This window comes from Ovis canadensis, chromosome 3 (genome assembly GCF_042477335.2).
Source record: "Ovis canadensis isolate MfBH-ARS-UI-01 breed Bighorn chromosome 3, ARS-UI_OviCan_v2, whole genome shotgun sequence".
Taxonomy (NCBI): Eukaryota; Metazoa; Chordata; class Mammalia; order Artiodactyla; family Bovidae; genus Ovis; species Ovis canadensis.
The window spans coordinates 146,995,792-147,021,188 of NC_091247.1; the positions used below are offsets into that span (position 1 = coordinate 146,995,792).

Here is a 25,397-nt window from a genome sequence, read left to right on the forward strand (position 1 = left end):
CATTCATTTGTTCATTTAAACAGCAAGTTATCTGTTGCTTGTCTGCCACACGCCAGCACAGGGCAAAGCCCTAGGGATGAGAGTGGCTGCAGACCCTGCCCTCCGCCCCTCTTCACTGTGCCCACCCTCCCCAGCCTAGCGCCTCTCTCACGGCTTGGTTTCCATTCCCACTCAGCCGCTCATGAGTGAACATCCAGCCATTCAGCACTTTTGCCTGTGATTTCAATCTACTTGTATTTGCCCCTTATGGACATCTCTCATGCTCAAAATTCTTCCATCTTAAAAAAGAAAAAAACAACCAACCTTTTTTCCTTGGCAATGTAGCAGGATCAAAATGTCAAATGTGCATGCCCTCTGTCTCCACTTTAGGAATTTTTAAAATGGAAATTTGTGTACACATATGAAAAAATACACAAGGAATATGTACAAGTATGTTCTGAGGAGCATTATGTCAGGGAGCAAAAATGTCTAAATAAAACTCAAATATCCAGAGAATGCTACAGCACAATAGAATACTATATACCTGCTGCATGCAGCCAGACGTCTAAAATATACAGACTGTACACCTGAAACTGCGGCCATGAGACTGAAAGACGCTTACTCCTTGGAAGGACAGTCATGGCCAACCTAGATAGTATATTCAAAAGCAGAGACATTACTTTGCCGACTAAGGTCCACTAGTCAAGGCTATGGATTTTCCTGTGGTCATGTATAGATGTGAGAGTTGGACGGTGAAGAAGGTTGAGGGCCGAAGAATTGATGCTTATGAACTGTGATGTTGGAGAAGACTCTTGAGAGTCCCTTGGACTGCAAGGAGATCCAACCAGTCCATTCTGAAGGAGATCCGCCCTGGGATTTCTTTGGAAGGAATGATGCTAAAGCTGAAGCTCCAGTACTTTGGACACCTCATGCGAAGAGTTGATTCATTGGAAAAGACTCTGATGCTGGGAGAGATTGGGGGCAGGAGGAGAAGAGGACGACAGAGGATGAGATGGCTGGATGGCATCACGGACTCGATGGACGTGAGTCTGAGTGAACTCTAGGAGATGGTGATGGACAGGGAGGCCTGGCGTTCTGCGATTCATGGGGTTGCAAAGAGTCGGACACGACTGAGCAACTGAACTGAACTGAACTGAACACCTGAAACTATCACAACATTGCTAATCAGCTATACTCCAGTATGGTAAAACCAATACAGTATTGTAAAGTAAAATTTAAAAAAAATAAAAAATAAAATAAAAAGTTTAAAAAATAAATAAATAAAAACAGAAAAAGAATATATGGATAAGAATCTAAGAATACAAGCTTCAGCAGACTATATAGCAATAAACCCAATTTTTAAAAAGTGTATGTATGTGGTAACACATGGACCGAAAATTCTGAAGGATGTGCCTCAAATTATTAACAGTGGTTATAAATGTGATTATGTGAGAGAAATGAGAGAATGTGATTATGGAGGTGAGTCTCGGTCCTATTTTTTTAATTTAAAACTTTATAGTGAGTATATACTGTTTTAGTAAGCAGAATAAAACAATAAAGATAAGACGCTACCATAAAAAGGAAACACAAGTTCATCAACCTTTCCCACTGCACCTACTGCATTATGACACAGTCCAAAACCCTTACTTACTCCCACCAGGACACTGGGTGAGTTGGTGGGCCTCCAATGGGGATCAGCCTCTACTACCTGGCACCTGGCTCTAGCTAAAGTCACGTATGAGGTGCACACAGATAAACTTAATGTGCTTTTTCCCCCCTTACCTTAGTGACATCTCAACAGTCATTAACATAACTGACCGTGTGACCGTGACCTCTTGGGAAGATTCTCTTCCCTTGCTTTCCTTCGCTTGGAGATTCCTACATCTCACTGGTCTCTTCTGTTGGTGCCTCCTCCCTAACTGAACGTTCACTTCTAAAAATATCCAGGGCTCTATCTGAGGCCCATTCCTCTGTAATGTGCCAGTAGCATCTGTTAACACCTCTAGGCCAAAGCTTCCAAGTGCATCACTCTATTTCCGATGTCTTTTTTGAACACCAGGTTTATACATCCAACTGCCTATGTGATGCCTTGACTGAGAAACCTCCCAGGTGTCTCAGATGCAGTGTTCATACAGAACTTCTGTTTACACATGTGTGCAAACACACACAGAGCTATTCTTTCTCCATTACTTCTTGTTTCAGTAAATGGCACCACCACCTATTCAGCTCATCCAGTCAGACGCCTGCATGTTCTCCTGGACTCCCTTCTCCCCCTCATCCCCACAGCCAACATTCACCAGTGTATGGAGCTCTGTGTTTCTTGGTGTTGTCTTCCTCTCTCTTCTTACCCTGCAAGCCTCCAGAAGCCCTTATTTGGACTATAGCACTAATCTCCTGACTTGCCAGCAACTTTTTCCCCTCCCAATCCTTTCTCCCTAGAGCAGCCAGAGACCTTTGAAAATACAATTCTGACCAAGTACTCTTCTACTTTAAACCCTTTAGTGGCTTCCCATTAAGAAGAGATTTTCAAATTTATGACACCAGGCATGTGTTATTTCTGCAATGGAGGAAAATAAGAACAATAATTTTTAAAAGTGTAGTTAAAAAGAGACTGTAAGTACAATGAGAGCAGGGGTCATGTCTATTTAATCTGATGCAGACCCTCAGTGCCTAGTCAAGGTCTCTGCATACAACTGACCCTAATAAATACTGCCTGACTGAACACGGAATAAATGAATAAGGTACAGCAGAACTTAGAATGGCCGTAGAGTTGAGGAAGGTATATTTTTGTTTGTTGTGCTTTGTTTTGTAAGATGAAATATATATTCACATGGTATATATTATGTATTCATATACACACACGTTGATAGGCAAGAGTGAAAGAAAAACACATAGAAGGGAGCAGTGATGAAGAGAGAGGGGTTAACCTCAATCAGAGAAGCAAAGATGAGTGTAAATAAAAATTTACATGCACATTACACACACACACACACACACACACACACACATATATTTATATATGGAAAAGAAAGAAAGGCAGTTGAGAGCATCTCCTGAAGGTTTCCACTTCCTCTCTCATTTATGGAGATGCTCTACTCAGCACGAGGGGAAAGGGTGTGAATAAGGACATGAAGAAAGCAGTGAGAAGTAGAACTCATATCTGTGATTGATGAGAGCCATTAGGTGTAAATGGTTCAGTTTCTTTTCTGCTGGCTTTGCCCTGAACTCTTCCAATGCTCAAGACTGTTTTCCTTTTTGACCTTTTGCTCCTGAGAAACAGTTCCCCAGAGTCAGTACTAGAAACAAGTGTTTCATAATAACCTGGAGGACTTTGATGAAATAATTCCTACACCCCACTCCATGAAGATCCTCTCTTAGCTAGTGGGGCAGGGGTGGCTCTCATCGCTCTAAGGAAGTTTGGTCTCTTGACCCACAAGTCACTGGCCTCATGCACCGCATTTTCTCCCTAGTCACTGTACTGACCACTGCTGAGCACACTGGGTTAGCGATCACACCCGTCAGTCAAAACCATACTGACGTGAAATGTCCACTCTGTCTTTCCATCTAACTGAGAAACAGCAACATGGAGCAGAGAGGAAATATAGATGGGCTATTATCTACTCACACATGGCTTGGATGGGAAGGGCACATTTCCTGGTGGGTTACAATCAAGACAGTCACCCCTGCCACAAGATAAAAGGGGAAAAATAGACTTCTTTCTTTATTATCTTTCTTGTCCTCCTGGCTCAAAACTAATACTTTATCTACTTATGAGAACTTGAATCCAAGTATGCTTTGGAGTTGAACTGCTATCGCCTGAAAACAGCACAGAGGGGGAAAAAAAAATCAGAATTTTTAACCTTTTAATAGTTTCTTGTTCATGAAATATGGGCTGCAATTTTACTTGAGACTTCAAAGATGTCAGAGTTACAGAAACTGACAAATACAAGGAGAAGCTTACATTCTGGATTTTTTTCAGCTGGCTGCTGCAATTTTGTTACTAAATCTAGTGCTCAGTTACACATAAGTATCTATTTAGAGATAAAACAAATCTATGGGTACAAAGAGACCTGACAATTATCTATTTCAATTCCTTGGTCTTCTAGATGAGGAAATAATGATGACAGAGAACGCTCACAGTTAAATGCATGCATGCGTGCTCAGTCGTGTCTGTCTCTGCCAGCCCATGGACCTGATAAGCTTCTCTGTCCATGGGATTTCCCACGTAAGAATACTGGAGGGGGTTGCCATTTCCTCCTCCAGGGGATCTTCCCTACCCAAGGATCAAACTCACCTCTCCTGAGTCTCCTGCACTGCAGGAGGATTATTTTATCACTTGAGCCATTGCAGCAGACCCAAAATTAAATGGTTTGCAGCAAATCTGGGGATAGACTCCAAGTCTCCTAAATCCCAGCCCAGAGAACATTTCACCACACACCAGCCCCCAACTCTTGACTGCAAGGAAAGAAGTGAATTTGGTGAAACTGGAGATTCAGAGTATATGTAGAAATCTGTTTCACAAGTATGATCAAATGCCTCATTAACAATTATTTAAAGAAGTACTAAACATATGCATTTAGTTCTGTTCCCTCCTCAAATACAAGAACATAAAAGAGATAAAGACAGAGAATAGAACTAGAAAGAGTAACACAATTGTGAAAGATGGAGAGCAAACAGACAAATGGCAACTGGCTGAATAGACTACAGAAAGCTCAGTCAGTCCCAAACTGGGACCACTTAGAAGCAGCCCCATTTAAATGATAAATCCCTAAGACTCTGAGGGTGGTGGCACCAGGTTCCTCTGGAAATGGTGGCAGAGGTGGGGCAGGGTAATGGCTGAAAGTCTGCTTAAGAAGTTTAAGGCCCTCAGTACTCTCCCTCAATCCCTGAAGACAAGGGATTGTTCAACCCCCCAGGTGCCACCTAGGAGAACACTAGAAATGTATCTCCTGAAAACAGCCAATAAAGGGTCTTTGGACTAGAGGAGTCTAGGCATAGCTGGGAAGGGGATTCCATACTGAAGAGATTAAACGAAAAATTACTGCTCAACAGAGAGGCCACCAGCCTTCAGCTTGGCTTTCTGACTAGTCATATTTTCACCAGGAATCTGATTAGGCTCATTTTTCAAAAAAAGACATAACTATACTAACAGCAGAATTTCCAAAATAAAACAAACAGCATAGCTTGGTCCCCATAGAATGAAGCTCCAAACTGCCAAACCCCATTCACTTTCAAAGCTAATATAAAACAGGAGGAAACAGAAAGACTTCCCAGATATTAAGGTAATCACATAGCAGAGAAACACCAAAGCAACTTAGAGGAAAGAGAAAGTCACAAAAAGATGAAATCTAAAAATAAAACTAAAGACAAGACTCAAGCATCTTCAGAGATCTGAGAAAAGTATATTCATGAAATAAGGACAGGATGTTATTACAGAGAGAGAAACAGAGAATGAAAAAGAGCTCACAGACATTAAAATGAAGGCAGATTAAAAATTCAATAGATGGCCTGAAAGAGAATTCAGGAATGTCCAAGAAAGTTGAATAGGATGACAGAGATGAAACACAGGAAAGATAGAGTTTAGGGGCCAAATCAGGACAGCTAATATCCAAATAACAGTGTTCATAGTCAAAGAAAAGAAGAAGTAATTGTGATTTCCAAAATCAAAGGACATTTTCTCCCAGAATTAAAGGACATTGTTTTTCCTTTACAGAAAGGACAGAAGTAGAATGTGGGAGAATGGGGTTTCCATAGTAAAAAGGCAAACTGAGTTTCCAGCATATAAAGTGCAGACAGACCTACACCAAAGTATGTGCCTGAGTGGGTGATTCGTTGTGTCCAACTCTTTGCAACCCCATGGGCTGTAGCCTGATAGGCTGGTCTGTCCATGGAATTTCCCATGCAAGAATACTGGAGTGGGTTGCTATTTCCTTCTCCAGGGGATCTTTCTGACCCAGGGATTGAACTGGTGTCTTTTGCATTGGCAGGTGGGTGCTTTAACACTGAGCCACCTGTAAGCGCACCCAAGGTACATCATAGTAATTCGCAGAGAAACAGCTTTCATATGAAGGCTTTTAAGTCAGAATGACAGGAATTTCTCAAATGTAACTATGGATGGCAGAAACTTCAAAATTCTGAGAACAGGTGATTTCTACCTTAGAATTATAAACTTAGTCAAGCCATCGATTAAATGCCAGTGGAGAACACGGGCAATGTCAGATCTACAGGTCTCAAAAAGTTACCTTTCACATCCACTTTTTCATAAAAACTGGAGAATGTGCTCCACCAAAATTAAGTCATACACAAACAAAGAATAAGTCATAAGTTCTAGAGACTGACAGCTCCAAAACAGTAGAGTCAAAAGGAGACCTCAGAAGGGCGGCAAAGGGGAAGCCCTAGCTGTTTTATGACTGAGAAAGCAACTGAGACAGATCAGAGGCTCTGGGAGGAACTTCCCCCAAAGATGAATCTGGTAGATCCTCTATGCTGGCTAATTTGGGGAGAAGATTTACAACTGGGGTAGAGTCTGAGGTTGAATATTCATAAGTCCATAAAAAGTTAAGAGATTGAAAAAGTCAGTATCTGCTGGGCCGTCTTGAGAGGAAAAGTAATCAAACGACATTACAGGGCTCTTCTGTAGGAAGTATCATGAGCTATAACGAACACTGCTTATTGATCTCACCAAAATTATAATACAAAATTACAATATAACACAGCTAAGAGGGTGGGGGCTGGAAGAGTGTGTGAGGAAAGGAGGGGGCAAGGGTAGATGAAGGAAGCTAAATACTGACTTTTTCGGCAATCGATAACTCCTCAAAATAAAATAGATTAAGTAACAACACAAATATCTTAATTAAAGATACCGAAGTAATTACTAAAATAATCAGCTAAAGTTGAAAACACGTGCCTCTGGGGAATAGAAAATGAAAGAGGAGATGCTGCTACTTCTCATAACAAATCTTGAAGTATTAATTTTCTAATTATGTAAAATGCTATAAACTAATTATACAAAACTTTGACAAAAATAAAAGCTTAATTCTTTTCCTTTAAAAAAGGGGGGGGGGGCGGCGAGAGCTCATGTTAAACATCTCATGACAGACACATATCAACACAAGAATCCATGTTCCAGCACCTACTATGCATCAGTGTTGTGAGAGAGGCAGAAGATGCAACAGCTAATAAAGCAGAAGTCTCTTTTCAGGGAAGTTATATTCCATAACAACTAAACATAAATCCTTTAAAAGTAATTGATTCTGCTTCAGTTCAGTCGCTCAGTCATGTCCAACTCTTTGCGATCCCATGGATCGCAGCACGCCAGGCCTCCCTGTCCATCACCATCTCCCGGAGTTCACTCAGACTCACGTCCATCGAGTCCGTGATGCCATCCAGCCATCTCATCCTTGGTCATCCCCTTCTCCTCCTGCCCCCAATCCCTCCCAGCATCAGAGTCTTTTCCAATGAGTCAACTCTTCGCATGAGGCGGCCAAAGCACTGGAGTTTCAGCTTTAGCATAGTTCCTTCCAAAGAACACCCAGGGCTGATCTCCTTCAGAATGGACTGGGTGGATCTCCTTGCAGTCCAAGGGACCCTCAAGAGTCTTCTCCAACACCACAGTTCAAAAGCATCAGTTCTTCAGTGCTCAGCTTTCTTCACAGTCCAACTCTCACATCCATACATGACCACAGGAAAAACCATAGCCTTGACTAGACGGACCTTCGCCGGCAAAGTAATGTTTCTGCTTTTGAATATGCTATCTAGGTTGGTCATAACTTTTCTTCCAAGCTGCTTAGGGATAAGGAAATACAGTGGTCATGGTAGAGAATAATAGAGAAAATAAGAATTTTTGAGTAGTGCGGTCAGAGGTTCCCTGAGGAGTGATATTTGAGACCTGAGGGATGAGACAGAGTTGGTCATGCAGGACTAAAGAAAGAACACTCAGAAAGAAAGAGCATTCAGGATTGGGGTGGAAGGGGGAGGGGAGGGCGGGTGGGGAAGCAAGCCCAGGGTTCTGAATCGGAAGCCTTGTTGTGTTGAAGGATATGACTAAAAGCAGTCAGTGTGACTGAAGGCTGAAGGAGTCAGAGGCTGAGGAATAAAGTGAGGCTAAAGAGGAGGTGAGGGGAGGGACATACACACTGACAGGTGAGCAGAGAATGGCATCCCAGTGTTTCTGAGTGCCCTGCCGATCTCTGAGCTGGGAACGGTCTCCTGGAGAAGGGAATAGCAACCCACTCCAGTATTCCTGCCTGGAGAAACCCGTGGACAGAGGCGCTTGGTAGGCTACAGTCCATGAAGTCACAGAGTTGAACATGACTGAAGCCACCAAGCATGCATGCACACACCGTGGCAAGAGGAGACACAACAGACCAGGTGCTAGACACTGTCAGCCATGAGTCAGGCTGTCGCTGGCACCAGCCGCTTCCTGAAGATGCCACTTGCTCCACAGATCAGTAGTAAGCACTGGTCCTGAGAAGGGCTTGTGCCCCAAACAGCTCCCATAGGGCAGCCTGAGGCCTCACCTCATTGCCCGTGTGGCTCCCTTTCAAGCAGCAGCTTGTGGAGGGCAAGAAGCTTTTCATTAGGCAAATCCAGTGTTGGTGCAAAGACTCATGAAGTAATGCCAGTGAAGCGTCACACTGTGGCAGAGCAGACACAAACCTGTGTGACCTCGGGCACATGCGTAATTTCTTTGAGCCTCCGTTTCCTCACCATATTGTGACAGTGAAACAGGAGGACAAGTCTTTGCTCAAACTATCATACAACTGAACTCATTTCACATGCTAGCAAGATAATGCTCAAAATCCTTTAAGCTAGGCTTCAACAGTATATGAACTGAGAATTTTCAGAAGTACAAGCTGGATTTAGAAAAGGCAGAGGAACTAGAGATCGAATGCCAACATCCATCTATGATCAAATCCCAGATCATAGAAAAAGCAAGGGAATTCCAGAAAAACATCTACTTCTGCTTCATTGACTATGTTAAAGTCTTTGGCTGTATAGATCAAAACAAACTGGAAAATTCTTAAAGATGGGAATACCAGACCACCTGACCTGCCTCCTGAGAAACTTGGATGCAGGTCAAGAAGCAACAGTTAGAACTGGACATGGAACAATGGACTGATTCCAAATCGGGAAAAGAGTACATCGAGGCTGTGTACAGTCAGCCTGCTTATTTAACTTCTATGCAGAGTACATAACACAAAATGCTGCTAATGGCAGAAAGTGAAGAGAAACCAAAGAGCCTCTGATGTAGGTTAAAAAAAAGAAAGTGAAAAAGCTGGCTTGAACCTCAACAGTCAAAAAATTAAGATCATGGCATCCAGTCCCATCATTCATGTTGCTTGCTAAGTCACTTTAGTTGTGTCTGACTCTTTGGGACCCCACGGACTGTAGCCCACCAGTCCATGGGATTGGACTGTGGATGGGATTCTGTCCTCTGTCCATGGGATTCTCCAAGCAAGAATACTGGAGTCGGTTGCCATGACCTCCTCCAGGGTATCTTCCCAACTCAGGGATCGAACTCACATCTCTTATGTCTCCTGCATTGGCAGACAGGTTCTTTACCACTGAGCCACCAGGGGAAGCCCTTTGGTCCTATCACTTCATGGCAAATAGACGGGAAAAAGTGGAAGCAGTGACAGATTTATTTTCTTGGGCTCCAAAATCACTGCAGTGACTATAGTCACAAAATAAAAAGCGTCTGTTCCTTGGAAGAAAAGCTATGATAAACCCAGAGAGCATATTAAAAAGCACAGACATCACTTGGCTTGTACGACAAAGGTACATACAGTCAAAGCGATGGTTTTTCCAGTAGTCATGCACAGATGTGTGAGTTGGACCACAAAGAAGGCTGAGCACTGAAAAATTGATGCTTTCATACTGTGGAGCTGAAGAAGACTCCTGAGAGTTCCTTGGACAGCAAGGAGATTAAACCAATCATTCCTAAAGGTAATCAACCCTGAAAATTCATTGGAAGGACTGATGCTGAAGCTGAAGCTCCAGTACTTTGGCCACCTGATGCCAAGAGCCATCTCACTGGAAAAGACCCTGATGCTGGGAAAGACCGTGAGCAACAGGAGAAGAGATGGCAGAGGACGAGATGGTTAGATAGCATCACTGACTCAAACTCCAGGAGATAGTGAAGGACAGGGAAGCCTGGTGTGCTACAGCCAATGCAGTTGCAAAGAGTCGGACATGACTTACCAGCTGAACAACAACAAAGGTATCGGAGCAAAGAAGGACAATGAAGTAGAAACCCAGGATGATACCCAAGTTTCTGACTTTTTGCAAATGGGGAGGATGATGCTATCAAGATGGGATGTGGAAAGGCAGGTTCAGGGAGATATGCTCTGGAAGTGAATCGAGAGTTCTCCTTGAGCATGAGGCATCCAAAAGTGTCCAGGAAGCAGTCAGATGTGGGGCCTGGAGGTCAGAAGAGGTCAGTACTGGACACATACGTACAATGGGGAGTCATCAGCTAACTGATGGTATGTAAAGCCCTGGGATGGAGAGGGCAATGGCACCCCACTCCAGTACTCTTGCCTGGAAAATCCCATAGATGGAGGAGCCTGGTAGGCTGCATTTCATGGGGTCGCTGAGAGTTGGACACGACTCAGTGACTTCACTTTCACTTTTCACTTTCATGCATTGGAGAAGGAAATGGCAACCCACTCCAGTGTTCTTGCCTGGAGAATCCCAGGGATGGGGGAGCCTGGTGGGCTGCCGTCTATGAGGTCACACAGAGTCGGACACGACGGAAGCAATTTAGCGAAGCCCTGGGAACCAATAAGCATGCAGAGTGAGAAGCAGGCCTAAGGCACAACTTGAAGAATTCTCCACATTCAGAGGTCCCCAAAAGGAGATGCCAGCAAAGGACGAACAAATGGCTAGTAGGTAGAAGGGAATTTCAAGAATAGAATGGAAAACTGTGCTGAAAGCTACTCAGAGATCTAGTAAGACAGGATGGGAATGTACTTATTGGAGGCAGAGACACACAGGACTTGAATGACCCTGAGAAACCACACAAGAGTGATTAGAAAAGGTATCAGACCATCAAGGGTAAAGGTAACATGAGTAATAAAGAGCCCTAGTGTATCTAGGCATTTTAGAAATTCTAAAAGGGTACAGAGAAAATGGGGGGGGGGGAGAGACAGGGATATTAGGGTATAAGAAGATATCTGGCTCTTTGATTTTTAATATAGGGGTACCAAAGAACTAGGGGGCTTCCCAGGGGGCTCAGCACTAAAGAATCCACCTGACAATGCTGGAGATGCCAGAGATGCAAGTTTGATCCCTGGGTCAAGAAGATTTTCTGCAGTAGGAAATGGCAACCCACTCCAGTATTCTTGCCCGGAGAATCCCATGGACAGAGGAACCTGGAGGCTACAGTCCATAGGGTCACAAAGAGTCAGACACGACTGTCATGACTGAGCACACACACCAGAGCATTAATTCCCTATTCCTTCAGTTGTTCAGAAACTGTGTATTAAACACCAGAACATCATCCTTAGGGAGCTTTCACTATGCCAGAGGACAGAGGTAATAAACAAATACCCATTCGCATATTTCGGGTGGGGAGAAATGCTTTGAAAACAAGTAAAGCATGTGAAGGGGACACAGAGTAACAGTGATATTTCAAATGAGTCAGAGGGCCAGCTCAGAGTGGGTGGCTTTGAGAGAGAACTAAATGAAGTGCAAGAAAAGGAATTCTAGACAGGAGGGGGTTGGGAGGTGAGAGGGGATGAGGACAACGTTCTGGGGTAGGGCTAGGGCATGCAGCTTGCCAGGGAACAGAGAGAGTCTGGTGTGTCTAGGGCACTTAAAAGAGACAGGCCAGGCAGGAAGAGACAGAGTGGGAGCAGGGGCCTTAAGTATAACATGGCTGAGAGTTCGAACTGTACACTATTTGGAGGGAATCCACTGAAGATCTTATAAAAGTCTAACACAGAAGGATCGCTGTGACTGTTGTCTGAATTTGGAGCGAAAGGTACCCAGCTGAGGCTCACTTAGACAGTGGCTGCAGAATTCCCACAAGATTTGGTGGCAGTCTGCACTTGGATTTAGGAGTGTGGGTGGGAGGTTAGGAGCACTTGCATTCGGAATGGATGCTAATGGCTCACATACTAGATGGGAGAGAAACGCAGGGATCAAAGATGACTTCAGTTTCGTGGCTGGGCAACTGAGATGAGCAACAACAGGCATGCAGGGTTAGAAAAGAAATCAAGAACTGGGTTTTGGACGTGTCAAAATTGAGATGTCTGTTAGACAAACAAGTAAAGACGTAAAACAGACAAAGCAAGGGAGAGATAGGAATTGAAGATAACTCTGAAGTCATCAACGTGTCAACTTAAGGAGTAAGTTAAGATGGGGAATAGGACAGAGAACAAAGCCCTCGAGGCTGCAAAGTTTAAGGACCAGGAATGGGGAAAGACAGATCCAGCAGAGGATACGGAAGAATCGAGGGAGTTGTGAGCAGAATCAAGATGGAGGAGCATCACGGAAGCCAAGGAAAGAAAGAATTTCAGGAAGGAGGGAGTGGTCGGCCAAGCTCAGGGCTGCTGAGATAAGCACAAGCTCCAGAATAAAGTGCAGGGGCTTCTGTGACTCATGAAGGATGCTCTGAGATAACATTCCTGGAATAGGGACACTTTCTGAGCACTAACTGTATCAAAGTTGTAAGCAGATACACAGTAATCAAGCTGTTACTGTTCTTGTCTTACTGACGAGGAAACTAAGGCATAGAGGTCAGGTCTCTTGCCCTCCATCACACAGCATTTAGTAGAGCCAGGCTTCTCCAGCTCAGGAACTGCAGGGCAAAGCATAAACTATCAATCATTTTGCTTTGCTGCCTCCCTCAAATCAAAGGCATGATGTTCTGAGCGAGACCACAAAATTCTGACACTGTATGTCTTGTGGCTATAAATAGCCACTGCTGACCATTTCTTTCCTCCCTTTAAAATCATGACAATGAATACACTGGAACTCTTGAGGGTCACTACAATAACAACATGTCATTTTAAAATCAGAACTTTATAAGACATTGTGAGGACGTGCTTTTAACTGTGTCACATAAGTCTGTAAATGTTAACTGACTGGTGTTTAATAACAACTCTAGGGGAAACTAAGGCCAGCCTTCTTCCACCAGCACAGCAAATGCTCAGAGTTAATAACCAGGCTCTTTCGGAGGTATCTTCATTCTCATGAAAGGCCGTATTAAGGAAAAAGTACTAGGACTCTGGAATCAAGACAGACAGGATTCAGATTCTGGCTTTGCTCCCTAGTGGAGAGGTGAGTACAGACCTCTTCACATGCAAAAATCAATGTGAATAATTCCTAATTTGCTGAGCAGTCATATTTGATGGCACAATATGGGTGAAAACATGGTGTCTTACATATTTAGTAGACTCTTCCTTTCCCTCTTTCCCCTTGGAAGTACTCCTGAGCCTTCAAAATTGGTGAGACAGAAGTTGGTTACTTAGCAAAAACCTTTATTGGTTTAATTTTTCATCCAAGTAGCAGCAAAGAAGAGCCTGGAAAAAGTGGTTCTTTAAAATTTCAAAGAAATTTAAAATGCTTCTTTAAAATTTCTTACCTTAAAAAGTTACACAAATGTTGACTTTTATTCCACAATATAATGAAATTATAATATAAAATGTTGTATATTTACCTCCAGCTAAGTAACTTAGCTTTCTCCAGAAAATTTTAAGGACATTAGTTTGAGGAAGATTTCCCAATGAACAGTGGCTTCCCTTATACTCTGCTATACTGTCGCTTACGTGGAGTATGAAAACTCTGAACCTATGAAATCTTAGTAAGACTTCAGAAAGATTTCATACACATGGGTCATTACTGGCTACTGACTGCAACCTCTTTACATCCATCTTAACATCTACCCAACAATGTAGCCCAGTTGGTAGACTTGACTCCAAAAGCTTTTAACTTTGAATTCTCCAAATGAGAAAAACAGCAACTTTCTGCTACCCTGTATGGAGCCTCCAGGCCACCTGTAAGGTAAAGAGATACTGACTATATTCTAAGACAAATTTCTGTAATGGCTATAATAGTAAACATAAATAATGAAAATCTGGAACCAATTTTCAAATAACAAGGTAATAGGATAAACATGACCTTAAGCAACTGAGATGACAGAAGAGTGATACTTTTTCATTGTTATTTTCATTTTTTATTTTTCAGGTACATATATATATATATATGTTCAGATTATTTTCACTATGGTTTATTATAAGATATTAAATATAATTCCATTGATTTTTATGTCCATTTCTGTGCCAATACCATTCTGTTTTGATTATTATAGCTTTGTAGCACTGTCTAACATGTGGAAGGGTTATGCCTCCAGTTGTGTTTTTCTTCAGTACTGCTTTGGCAACTCTGGTTTTTTTGTGGCTCAATATAAGTTTTAGAATTATTCATTCTAGTTCTGTGAAAAATGTCCTGGGAATTTTGACAGAGGTCACATTAAATCTGTAGAGTGCTATAGGTATTAAGAGCATTTTAACAATGTTATATCCTCTTCCAATCCAAAAGCATGGTATTCCCCTCATTTCTTTGAATCACCTTCAATGTCCTTTATCAATCTTTTATAGTTTGCAGCATAGAGGTCCTTCGACTGCTTTGTTAAGTTTACACCTACATTCTTCTCTCTGTGTGAATATGTATGTGTTTGGTGTGATTATAAATGAGATCTTTACTTTTGCTTTCTGATATTTCATTGTAGGGCAAAGAAATGCTACAGGTTTCTATATATTAATTTTGGATCCTGTTTCCTTGCTTAATTTATCAGTTCTAATAGTTTCCATGTGGCATATTTAGGTTTCTCTATAAAATACCATGTTATCTGCAAATAATGATACTTTTACCTCTCTGTTTTCAATTTGGATACTTTTATTTCTTTTGCTTGTCTGATTGCTGTGGCTAGGACTTCCAATACTATGTTGAATAGAAATGGTGAGAAGTGGGTGTCTTTGCCTTATTCATGAATTTGTTAAAAAAAAAAAAAGCTTTCAGCTTTCACCTTAAGTATTATGTTCATTGTGGGTTTGTAATAAATGGCTTTTATTATGTTGAGAAATGTTCCCTCTATACCCACTTTGGTGAGAGATTTTTATCATGAATGGATGTTGAATTTTACAAAAATTTTTGGCCTCTACTGAGATGATGATATGATTTTTGTCTTTTCTTTTGTTAATGTGGTATATCACATTGGTTTGTGTATGCTGAACCATCCTTGCTACCTTGGAATGAATCCAACTTGATTATGGTGTATGATCGTTTTTTTTGTTGTTGTTGTTGTTGTTGTTGGATTTGGTTTGGTGATATTTTGTTGAGAATTTTCTCATCTATATTCAAAGGTATTTACCTGTCATCATTTTCTTTTCTCATGGAATCTTTGTATGGCTTTGGTATAAGGGTGATGGTGGCTTCACAGATGAATTTGGGAGTATTCCCTTCTCCTTAATCTTCTGGAATAGTTTAAGAAGGACTTCTTTATATGTTTGGTAGAATTCCCCAGTGAATCATTCTGGTCTTGACTTTTGTTTGTACGGAGCTTTATTATTACTATTATTATTATAGATTCTGTTTCACTTTTAGTGATTCGTCTGTTCAAAATACCTTTTTTCTTGATTCAGTTTTGACAGGGTATTTATTTTTAGAAACTCATTCACTTCTTATAGGTTGCCAAATTGTTCACAGAATTTTCTTTGAATTTTTTGTATTTCGGTGGTATCAGCTGTCTTTCCCAGTGAGTCAGTTCTTCACACAAGGTGGCCAAAGCATTGGAGCTTCAGTTTCAGCATCAGTCCTTTCAAAGAATACTCAAGATTGATTTCCTTTCAGATTGACTGGTTTCATCTCTGTGTAGTCCAATGGACTCTCAAGAGCCTTCTCCAACACCATAGCTCAAAAGCATCAATTCTTTGGCACTCAGACTTCTTTATGGTCAAACTCTCACATCCATACATTACTGGAAAAACCATAAATTTGACTATACAGACCTTGTCAGTAAAGTAATGTCTCTGCTTTTTAATATGCTGTCTAGGCTGGTCATAGCTTTTCTTCCAAGGAGCAAGCGTCTTTCAATTCATGGCTGCAGTCACCATGTGCAGTGATTTTGGAGCCCAAGAAAATAAAGTGTTGCTGTTTCCATTGTTTCCTCATCTATTTGCCATGAAGTGATGGGACTGGATGCCATGATCTTCATTTTTTGAAAGCTGAATATCAAGCCAGCTTTTTCACTCTCCTCTTTCACTTTCATCAAGAGACTCTTTAGTTCCTCTCTGCTTTCTGCCATAAGGGTGGTGTCATCTGCATATCTTAGGTTATTGATATTTCTCCTGGAAATCTTGATTCCAGCTTGGGCTTCATCCAGCCTGGCATTTTGCATGATGTGCTCTGCATATAAGTTAAATAAGCAGGGTGACAATATACAGCCTGGCGTACTCCTTTCGCAGTTTTGAACCAGTCTGTTGTTCCATGTCCAGTTCTAACTCTTGAACTGCTTCTGCTACACTCTACAGATTTTTGTAAGGTTGTGTTTTCATTGTCACTGAACTTGAAGAATTTTCTGATGTTTTCTTTAACTTCACCATTGATCCACTGGTTTTACTGAAAAATGTTGTTTGGTCTCGATGCCTTTTGTTTTTCCTGTTTTTCTTTCTGTGGTTGATTTCTAGTTCCATTCTGTTGTGCTCAAAAATGTTTGAAATAATTTCTACCCCCTTAAATTTGTTGAGGCTTGTTTTGTGTTCTAATTTGTGGTCAATCATAGAGAATGTTTCAGGCTCACTTGAAAAGAATGTGTATTCAGTATTTTTTGGATATAGTGTCCTGCATATTAAGTTAAATTGTGTCATTTGATATCTCCATTGACTTATTAATTTTGTCTGGTTGATCTGTCCAGGGGTGTCAGAGTGGTATTAACGTCTCCAACTCTAACTGTATTTCTGTCAATTTCTCCCTCTATGTCTGTTAGTATTTGTTTTACATATTTAGGTGCTTCTATGTGCTCTGCTTAAGTCACTCAGTTGTATCTGACTCTTTGTGACCCCATGGACTATAGCCCATGAGGCTCCTCTGTCCATGGGGATTCTCCAGGCAAGAATCCTGGAGTGGATTGCCATCACTCTTCCAGGGGATCTTCCCAACCCAGGGATCAAATCTACATCTCCTGCACTACAGGCAGATTCTTTACCATCTGAGCCACCAGGGAAGCCCAAGAATACTGGAGTGGGTAATCTATGCCTTCTCCAGGGGAACGTCCCAACCCAGGAATTGAACTGGGGTCTCCTGCAATGGAGGCAGATTCTGTACCACCTGAGCTACCAGGGAAGCCCAGGTGTTTCTAAACTGGGTGTACATATGTTAATGAGTGTAAAATTCTCTTCTTGTATTAATCCTTATCATTATGTAGTGTCTTTTTTTGGTCTTTCTTTTTAAATTATTTATTTTAATTAGAGGCTAATTACTTTACAATATTGTGCTGGTTTTTGCCATACATTGACATGAATCAGTCACAGGTATAAATGTGTCCCCCCCCCCATCCCATTTTTGTCTTTCTTTATGGACTTTGCTTTGAAGCCTACTTTGTCTGATATAAGTATTGCTAACCCTATTTTCCTGCAGATTCTATTTGCGTGAAATATCTTTTTCCATCCCCCCACTTTCAATCTATGTGTGTCTTTCAGCCTAAAATGAGTCCCTCATAGGCAGTATATTGTAGGTTCTTGTTGTTTTTTTTAATCCAATATGTAACTCTATGTCTTTTGTTCAGAGCATTTTGTCCAAAGACATTTGAAGTAATTCTTGATAAATATATATTAATTGCCATTTTAAACCTTATTTTCTAGTTAACTTTGTAATTCTTCTTGTTCATTTCCTCTTTTTGTTTGTCCTTTTGTGATTTGATGGTTTCCTCCTGAATTATTCTTGAGTTCCTTTGTTATTTATTTTTGTGAATCTACTATATAATTTTGATTCATGGTTACCCTGGTTTTTAAGTGCAGTGATCTGTAACTATAATGACTGGCTTTAGACTATTAGTCATACAAGTTCAAACACATTCTAAAAGATATTTTTTTTACCCCCCTCCCTCCACATTTTGTGATTTTGAGGTCCTATTTGACATCTTGTTTATCTTTTCTATTAATTGTAGTTATAACTACTTTCACATACACACAAAAAAAATTCTGATTTTTCGTTTTAATCTATGTCCTGGCTTAGTTAAATGATCTTCAATCATTTTATATATTTGCCTTTCCTATTATGATTTTTCCCTTTCCTATAGATTCTTGCCTCTTTTCTATGCAGGAGATGCTGGAGAATTGGGTTTGATCCCTGGATCAGGAAGATCCCCTGGAGGAGAAAATGGCAACCAGCTCCAGTATTCTTGCCAGGAAAATCCCATGGACAGAGGAGCCTGGCAGGCTATAGTCCATGGGGTTGCAAAGAATCAGACATGACTGAGGGACTGAGTACATCCATTCCTGCGTAGGGTGTCCAATATTTTTGGTGCTGGGGCTATTTCTGTAGAAATGCCTGCCACATCTTTCCTCAGAGTGTGCTGGGCATCATCCCCTTGATAGGGGGTGTGACTGACATTCTGGTGTCCAGTTCCTGCACTGGGTGTTGGGCAGTGCCTCCTCTTTGCGCCACAGCTGTCACAGCCCTCTCAGTTGTGAGGTCTGCTCCACAGCTATTGGAGCAGAAATCCTGAAGGTCAGGTTCAATAAAGCTCCATTGTCCTTAAATATATAAGGACAATATATAAGTCTCACTCTGAAGCAAGTGAGACTAATGTGGTCACAGTGAACCTATGTGCTTCCCACCCAGGTATCCAAGATTTTGCCCAAATTAGCCCAAAGTCACATTCCGTTCTCTGGTATATTCATCTCAGACCTAGTGCTAAGCTGGTGGAGGGTCCGGAGCACTGTGGCTCCAAAAACTAAGGTGACTGAACTGTGGCCTGGGACCTACATTGCGCCTCTGTGTCAGGTCTCTTCCTAGACCTGTCCACCCCAGATCTAGCTCCAAGCTTTGGTGTGAGGTGGGTGAAACACCCCTACTGAGGAGGAAACTGCTACACACTCCTGCCTGGGACTGTCCACCAAGGACATGGGATTCTGTGATGCCATCAGCCATGTCACATGCACTTGAACAAAGTCGACTGCTGTTCCAACCTGCCCCCACTCTCGGACAGCTAATATGCTCAGATGTCAGCCCTAACCCCACCCTGTACATGCTTACAAGAGCATAAATCACCAGAGCCGAGCCCTGCTATGAGGTAGCTATCAATAACAATGGAGCTCCCCTGGAGGACCCATATCCTGCCCTACTCACAAGAACAATGGACCACACTTCAAGTCCTCCAGGCTGTCACCATGAAGCTAGACCAAGTCTTCTCCCAGGGTGCCTTCGCTGGAGTTTAAGGACTTTCACTTTTCACTTTCATTCATTGGAGAAGGAAATGGCAACCCATTCCAGTGTTCTTGCCTGGAGAATCCCAGGGACTGGGGAGCCTGATGGGCTGCCGTCTATGGGGTTGCACAGAGTCAGACATGACTGAAGTGACTTAGCAGCAGCAGCAGCAGCAGCAGCAGCAGCACATACTAGCTGCCCCACCTATCATGCATTTCAGGCTTGGAAATGCACCGAGGTGGCAGTCCTCAGGGTCAGTGCTGGACTCACTCTGTCCTGACTGCTAGCAAGCCAGCATGTGCATGTTCCTCAAGAGCAGAGTCCAGGCCCCTCCAGCTCCCTATCCGTCCTGGCAGGCGTCCCAGCAGACACAGGAGTTTCACAAAGCAACCTGCCTGTGCAGACACTCTCTCCTTTATAGATCCCTGCCAGGGGAGCTGGTCTCGTTATTTTCAGTCCTACTCAGTTCCACGGGGATCTTTCTTGAGCAGCTCTGTCCATTTAAGAGATCTTCCCCAAGTGTCTGGTTGGTTTTTTTTGTGAGAATTATTCTATTTGTAGATATAATTTTTTCTACGCTTATGTGAGGAGTGAGTTTTGTATCCTTCTATGCTGCCATCTTGATCTCCCCAGTAGTCTTTTAATCAGTTGAACAGACTTTAAAATACTAACCCAGAGAAGCCAAAGGATTTAATTCAGCTATGCTAGTGGATGTGGTTAATCAGTTACATACACAACATGATAAGGGAAATTAAAAAAAAAATTTTATTAAAGAGTATTATTTTCAATTTGTCTTACGGTAACGCTAGGTGCTTCCTTTCACTGATGCTACACACACTTGTGTATAGGGCTTCCCTTGTAGCTCAGTCAGTAAAGAATCTGCCTGCAGTGCAGGAGACCCGGGTTCGATTCCTGGGTTGAGAAGATCCCCTGGAGAAGGAAATGGCAACCCACTCCAGTATTTTTGCCTGGAGAATCCCATGGACAGAGGAGCCTGGTAGGTTCCTAGTCCATGGGGGTCGCAAGAGTCAGACATGACTTAGCAACTACACCACCAACACCACACACACTTATGTTATTTGGAAGTCCCTAGGTGTTATACACACGCTTTACCCTGAGCAACAGGTAAAGTCATAGAAATCTTGCTTTCATTACTTTGTCATCAAAATCTCCTTGATAAAGTCTCCCCCTCCCAACTCTCTCCTTGCAAGGCAAAGGTGGGCAGTCTTTGTGTTTGAGATCCTGACCCACAGCACAGTGGGCGGTTGGAGAGGAAACAATAACATTTGCTCTAACAACTCATGAGGGCTAACTGGCAAATAAAGAGTTAGGGAATTTCAATTCACCAAATATCGCCCTCAGACTGTCAGCTCTAGAAGGACAAGGCCGCTGTCTTTCTTGTCCTTTCGTCAACTTGCTAGCGTGTAAAGACACTACTGAGCGTGCACTTCTTCATCCTATGCCAGCAAATTACCAAAAGGACAAGAAAGACATGGATCTTGTCCTTCTAGAGCTGACAGTCTGAGGGGAATGGTAAGGAGAGTGCTGTTAAATATAAAGGATGGACATCTTACCCAGGCTGGATGGGAGAGTGGGAGGAGCCATTAAAGGCCTCTTGGAGGCAGGAACATTACCTAAAGAATGAGGAGGCATCAATAAATACAACAAACAAATATACCTGGGCCAGGCTAGGCAGTAGACAAACCAGTCAAAGGTGTCAGACATGAATTCCAGACCTGCTTGCACAACAACCAGGATCCAACCTTGAGCAAGCCATCTGACCTTTCCAGCTCTCCTTTTCCTTATCTAGGATATGGAACGGTTAGATTGTGTCAGTTGACTTTAACCCTTGCAGTGCATCAGAAATCGTCTGGGAGCTTTCTAAAATTCCTGGATCCTGGATCCCCCACAAAATGTGGTTTTAACTGGTGGGGCAGTAGTTGTTTTTTTTTTTTTTGCAACAGCTTTCCAGGTGATCCTTACCTGCAGTCTGGGCTGAGAACCCCTGGGTGAGATGAGCCCTCAAGCCTATGGTTCTCAACTCTTAGTGCACCATCACATCCTCCCAGTGTAGCCTGCATTCCCAGAAATTAAGCAAGACTCTCTGGGGTGGGACCCTGACATCAGTATTTTTGAAGATTCCCAGGCTGATTCCCTGATGCAGCTCAGGCTGAGAACCACTGTTCTAGGCCCTCTCACAACTTCAGTTTCCAATATGGCCAATGAAAGATGGGAAAGGGAAGGACAGAAAAGCCCATTTCTCCCATAAGAATGAGAATTTTTGTGTCAAATTAAAGAAAGAACTGAGTGGCAAAAGCTACCCATAGATTTTATACAGAGTTGTACCACACAGTAAGGTTGATTTTTGGATATGTGTATAATTCATGTTGATGCATGACAGGTAGAAAACGTCCATCCCAAAATGCTCTCAGTTCTAAATTCAAAATTCCATGAACTGTGTCTATAAAATGACTCCATGGTGTGTTCTCTGCAATACTCTGAATCTGATTTGCATGGTTGACTGTAATATGAACATTACATTCCCTACCCCCAAGGTTACTTAAATCCACTTATTAGGCAATGCTGAACTAAACAAACAGTAATTAGAAACACTCCAGACTACCTTTTAAATCTGTTGCTAAATTATATTTTGCCTGCACCAAGCTCATACACACAGCATGTCTACAAGCGTCATGAAACCAAAGTCTCAGAAATATTTACATTAATAAGAGCATAAGCTACCTCTGGGACCTCACATGAAATTCTTCAGGGATGTAAGAGCTGCTTCAGATGAAGGCTGTTCATTACTGTTATTTCCCACATCTGGGTAGATAAAGCACTGCCCACATGTGGTTAGAAATCCCAGGAGAAAATGAACTCTCTGGAGGTCTGGAAATGAAGAACACCTCTGATAGACTGCCTCATTTCCTGAAATGAGTTAGAAATGAAAGTAATTCTTCAGAAAAGAACATCTGCATGGTGGCACAGCTTATAAAATAACACCAGATGATACCTGTGGCTAAGAGGCTGGGTCTGGGGACAGAGAGAGGGCCTAGAGAACAGGGCTGGGGCCCCTGCTCTGCACTTAATCTTGGAGTTGCTGCTGTTAGCTTGGAGGGTCTGCAAATCCAATGAGCGGCTGGGCATCCTGGTCTCAGCTCTAAATCTTGATTAGCAGTAAGACTGTTCACATTCCATTAGAAAGCTGGCCCCTCTCCAAAGGGTAGGAGCAGCCAGAAAGGATTCATGTGTCATTGTGGACACGGAAACAGCAATTCTTGCAAGAAAAATGGTTTTGCTTAACTAGAAATAGCCTATGGCTGTTGAGTTGGGAGAGCCTTTTCCCCTGAGGAGGAAGGACCACTAGACAAAGATGACCTAAGGCTGCCCAGGGAAGGTCCTCCCCTCACATTATGCAGGAAGAGGTACTAGCATAGGGTCAGGGACTGGAGGGGGAGAAAGACACGCACCTTTCACAACAATCCCAATAAGAACCAAGAAAAAGGAAGGTGATAAACACTGGCTGTTGTCACCAAAATCAGGTGCCAGTTATTTTTATTAGGTGACCTGTTACTATACTTTCCAAGATGGGTATTTAAAAGAACTCCATTGTTTATAAAGGCGGGGGGGCATGGTGGCTGGGGAGGTTGGAAACAACCTGAGTGCCTATTAATAACTGACTAGTTAAATTAAAATCTGGTACGCACACAACGAAATATTGGATAGCCATTTAAAAGAAGGCAAATTCAGAGCATGTGCAGACATAATATATACTCTGGATGATACATTAGAGCCCGAGAAAAAAATGCTCCTGGACTCCGTATAGTAAACACATATTGGTGTAAATGTTTTTAAAGAAGCTGCCTTATAGTAGGAGGAGGGGGCAAGGAGGGTGTCATTCCTCCTTTTACAACCTCAATACAGTCTGAGTTATCTTTTCATGTGCCTACCACCTCACTGCTTTTAAATAACAGGCATTAACAAGGAAGGCTATTTTTGGTTTTCTGTTTGTACTAGTCTCTAAGTAATTTAAAACAAATGAATGCTATTTTAAATAGATATCATGGGCTGAACTGTGTCTCCTCAAAATTCATCTGTAGAAGCTCTAATTCCTGATACCTCAGAATGTGACTCTATTTGGAGACAGGCCTCTAAAGAGATGATAAAGTTAAAACGACATTGTTAGAGTGGGCCCTAGTCCAATCTGATCGGTGTCCTTAAAAAAAGAGGAAATATGGATATGGAAAGACCTTGGGGGTGTTCACACAGAGAGGAAGGACCATGTGAGTACACAGTGACAAGGTGAGGTCTGCAGGCCAAGGAGAGAGGCCCCAGAAGAAACCAAATCTGCTGACACCCTGACCTTGGACTTCACAGGCTACAGAACTGTGAGAAAATAAATGCTAGTGCTCAGCCCCCCAGTCTGGCATTTTGTAGGGAAGTCCTAGCACACTAACACAGCACAAACAGACCTTATTTTACTGTACTTCACTTACTGTACTTTGCAGATACTGCCTTTTTTTTTTTTTTTAACAAACTGAAGGTCTGGGGGAATCCTGTATCAAGCAAGTTTATTGGTACCATTTTTCCAAAATAGCATTTGGTACTTCATGTCTCTGGGTCACATTTTGCTAATTCTCACAACATTTCAGACTTTTTCACTGTTGTTATATTTGTTACAGCAATCTGGGATCAGCGATCTTTGACATTATTATTGTAACTGTTTTGGGGTGCCATGAACTGCACCTACATAAGACAACAAATAATACATATTGTGTATGTTCTGCTCCATTGACTGCTCCCCATCCTGCTCCTTTGCCCTGGGTCTCCCTATTCCCTGAGATACTTACCAGAATATTGAAACTAGGCTAGTTAATAACCTTACAAGGGCCTCTCAAGTATTCAAGTGAAAGGAAGAGTCAAGGAATGTGACAAACTCCATTGTTGGGTTATTTTAAGAAACTGCCACAGAAACCACCACCCTGATCAAAAGCAACCACCTTCCATCAGCAAAAAGATGCTAACTTTCTGATAATGAAAGTCAGATGACTTTCTGACTTTCAGGTAATGGTTAGTATTTTTTAGCAATAAAATAGTTTTAAATGAAGTTATACACATTGTTTATATGCAATAATGCTATTATATACTTAATAGACTACAGAATAGTGTAAACTTTTATATGCAGTGGGAAATAAAAATTTTGACTTGCTTTATCACAGTATTCACTTTACTGAGACGCTTGCTTTGCTGCATTCTTTGCTTCATCATGGTGGTCTGGAACCGAGCCCACAATATCTCCCAGGAACACTTGTATATACACGAACAGATGGATGCAATTCAAGCTAACATAACATGGAGAGAGGTACCCACAAGTCTTCAGTGGTCAAAACCCCACCATGTCTGCAATGATGTAGATGGCCTCATCTGACATGAGAAGAAATTGAGGCTCATTGTGCTTCTGACTAAATCAGGGTGACCCCAGTTAGTGACTTGAGCCAGGACTAGAACAGGGTTCCCACCTCAGTCAGGACTCAGTCCATTCATGTCATTTATCTTTTATGATATTTTTAACAACTCTCATAACTCAAAGTTCAAGATATTTTATTAGTGTCTTTTAAAGGCTTCACTTATATTCAAAAGGCTTTCTTCTTGTGCTGATAACTAATGGAGAAGAAAGTGTAACTATAATACTATTAATCAATTTTAAAAATAAAAGATTTGGTATCTGGGTTTCTTAAAAAATAGTCCAGAGAAACAGCCATATGATATATTTATTCACCCATCTGATTTTTTATACTTTAATACATCTGGTCTCAGGTCACAATGCAATATATTTTACTAAAAGTGTGATAGTCCAAGGCTAAAATTTATGAAATTTTATATATTTTTATAGATTAATCAATCTTCCCTTTAAAAAGTAGAGTATAGTAATCAAAGATAAACTGAAACAGACTTTACTTATAGATTCCATACCCTAGAAGTAG

The 25,397-nt window shown here is 41.9% G+C and overlaps 1 protein-coding gene across 3 annotated transcripts in view; it reads right to left on the reverse strand.

Annotated features, from left to right (window-relative positions):
• Nucleotides 1–25,397, reverse strand: part of ANO6 (anoctamin 6) — a 232,682-nt gene that overhangs the window by 154,586 nt on the left and 52,699 nt on the right. The window contains exon 2 of one of the 3 annotated variants that reach the window (XM_069584508.1): nucleotides 20,988–21,047. The exons of the other annotated variants lie outside the window; for them this stretch is intronic. Within the exon in view, the coding sequence (XP_069440609.1) occupies nucleotides 20,988–21,047 (60 nt within the window). The remainder of the gene's footprint in view (nucleotides 1–20,987; nucleotides 21,048–25,397) is intronic. 3 annotated transcript variants of the gene reach the window in all.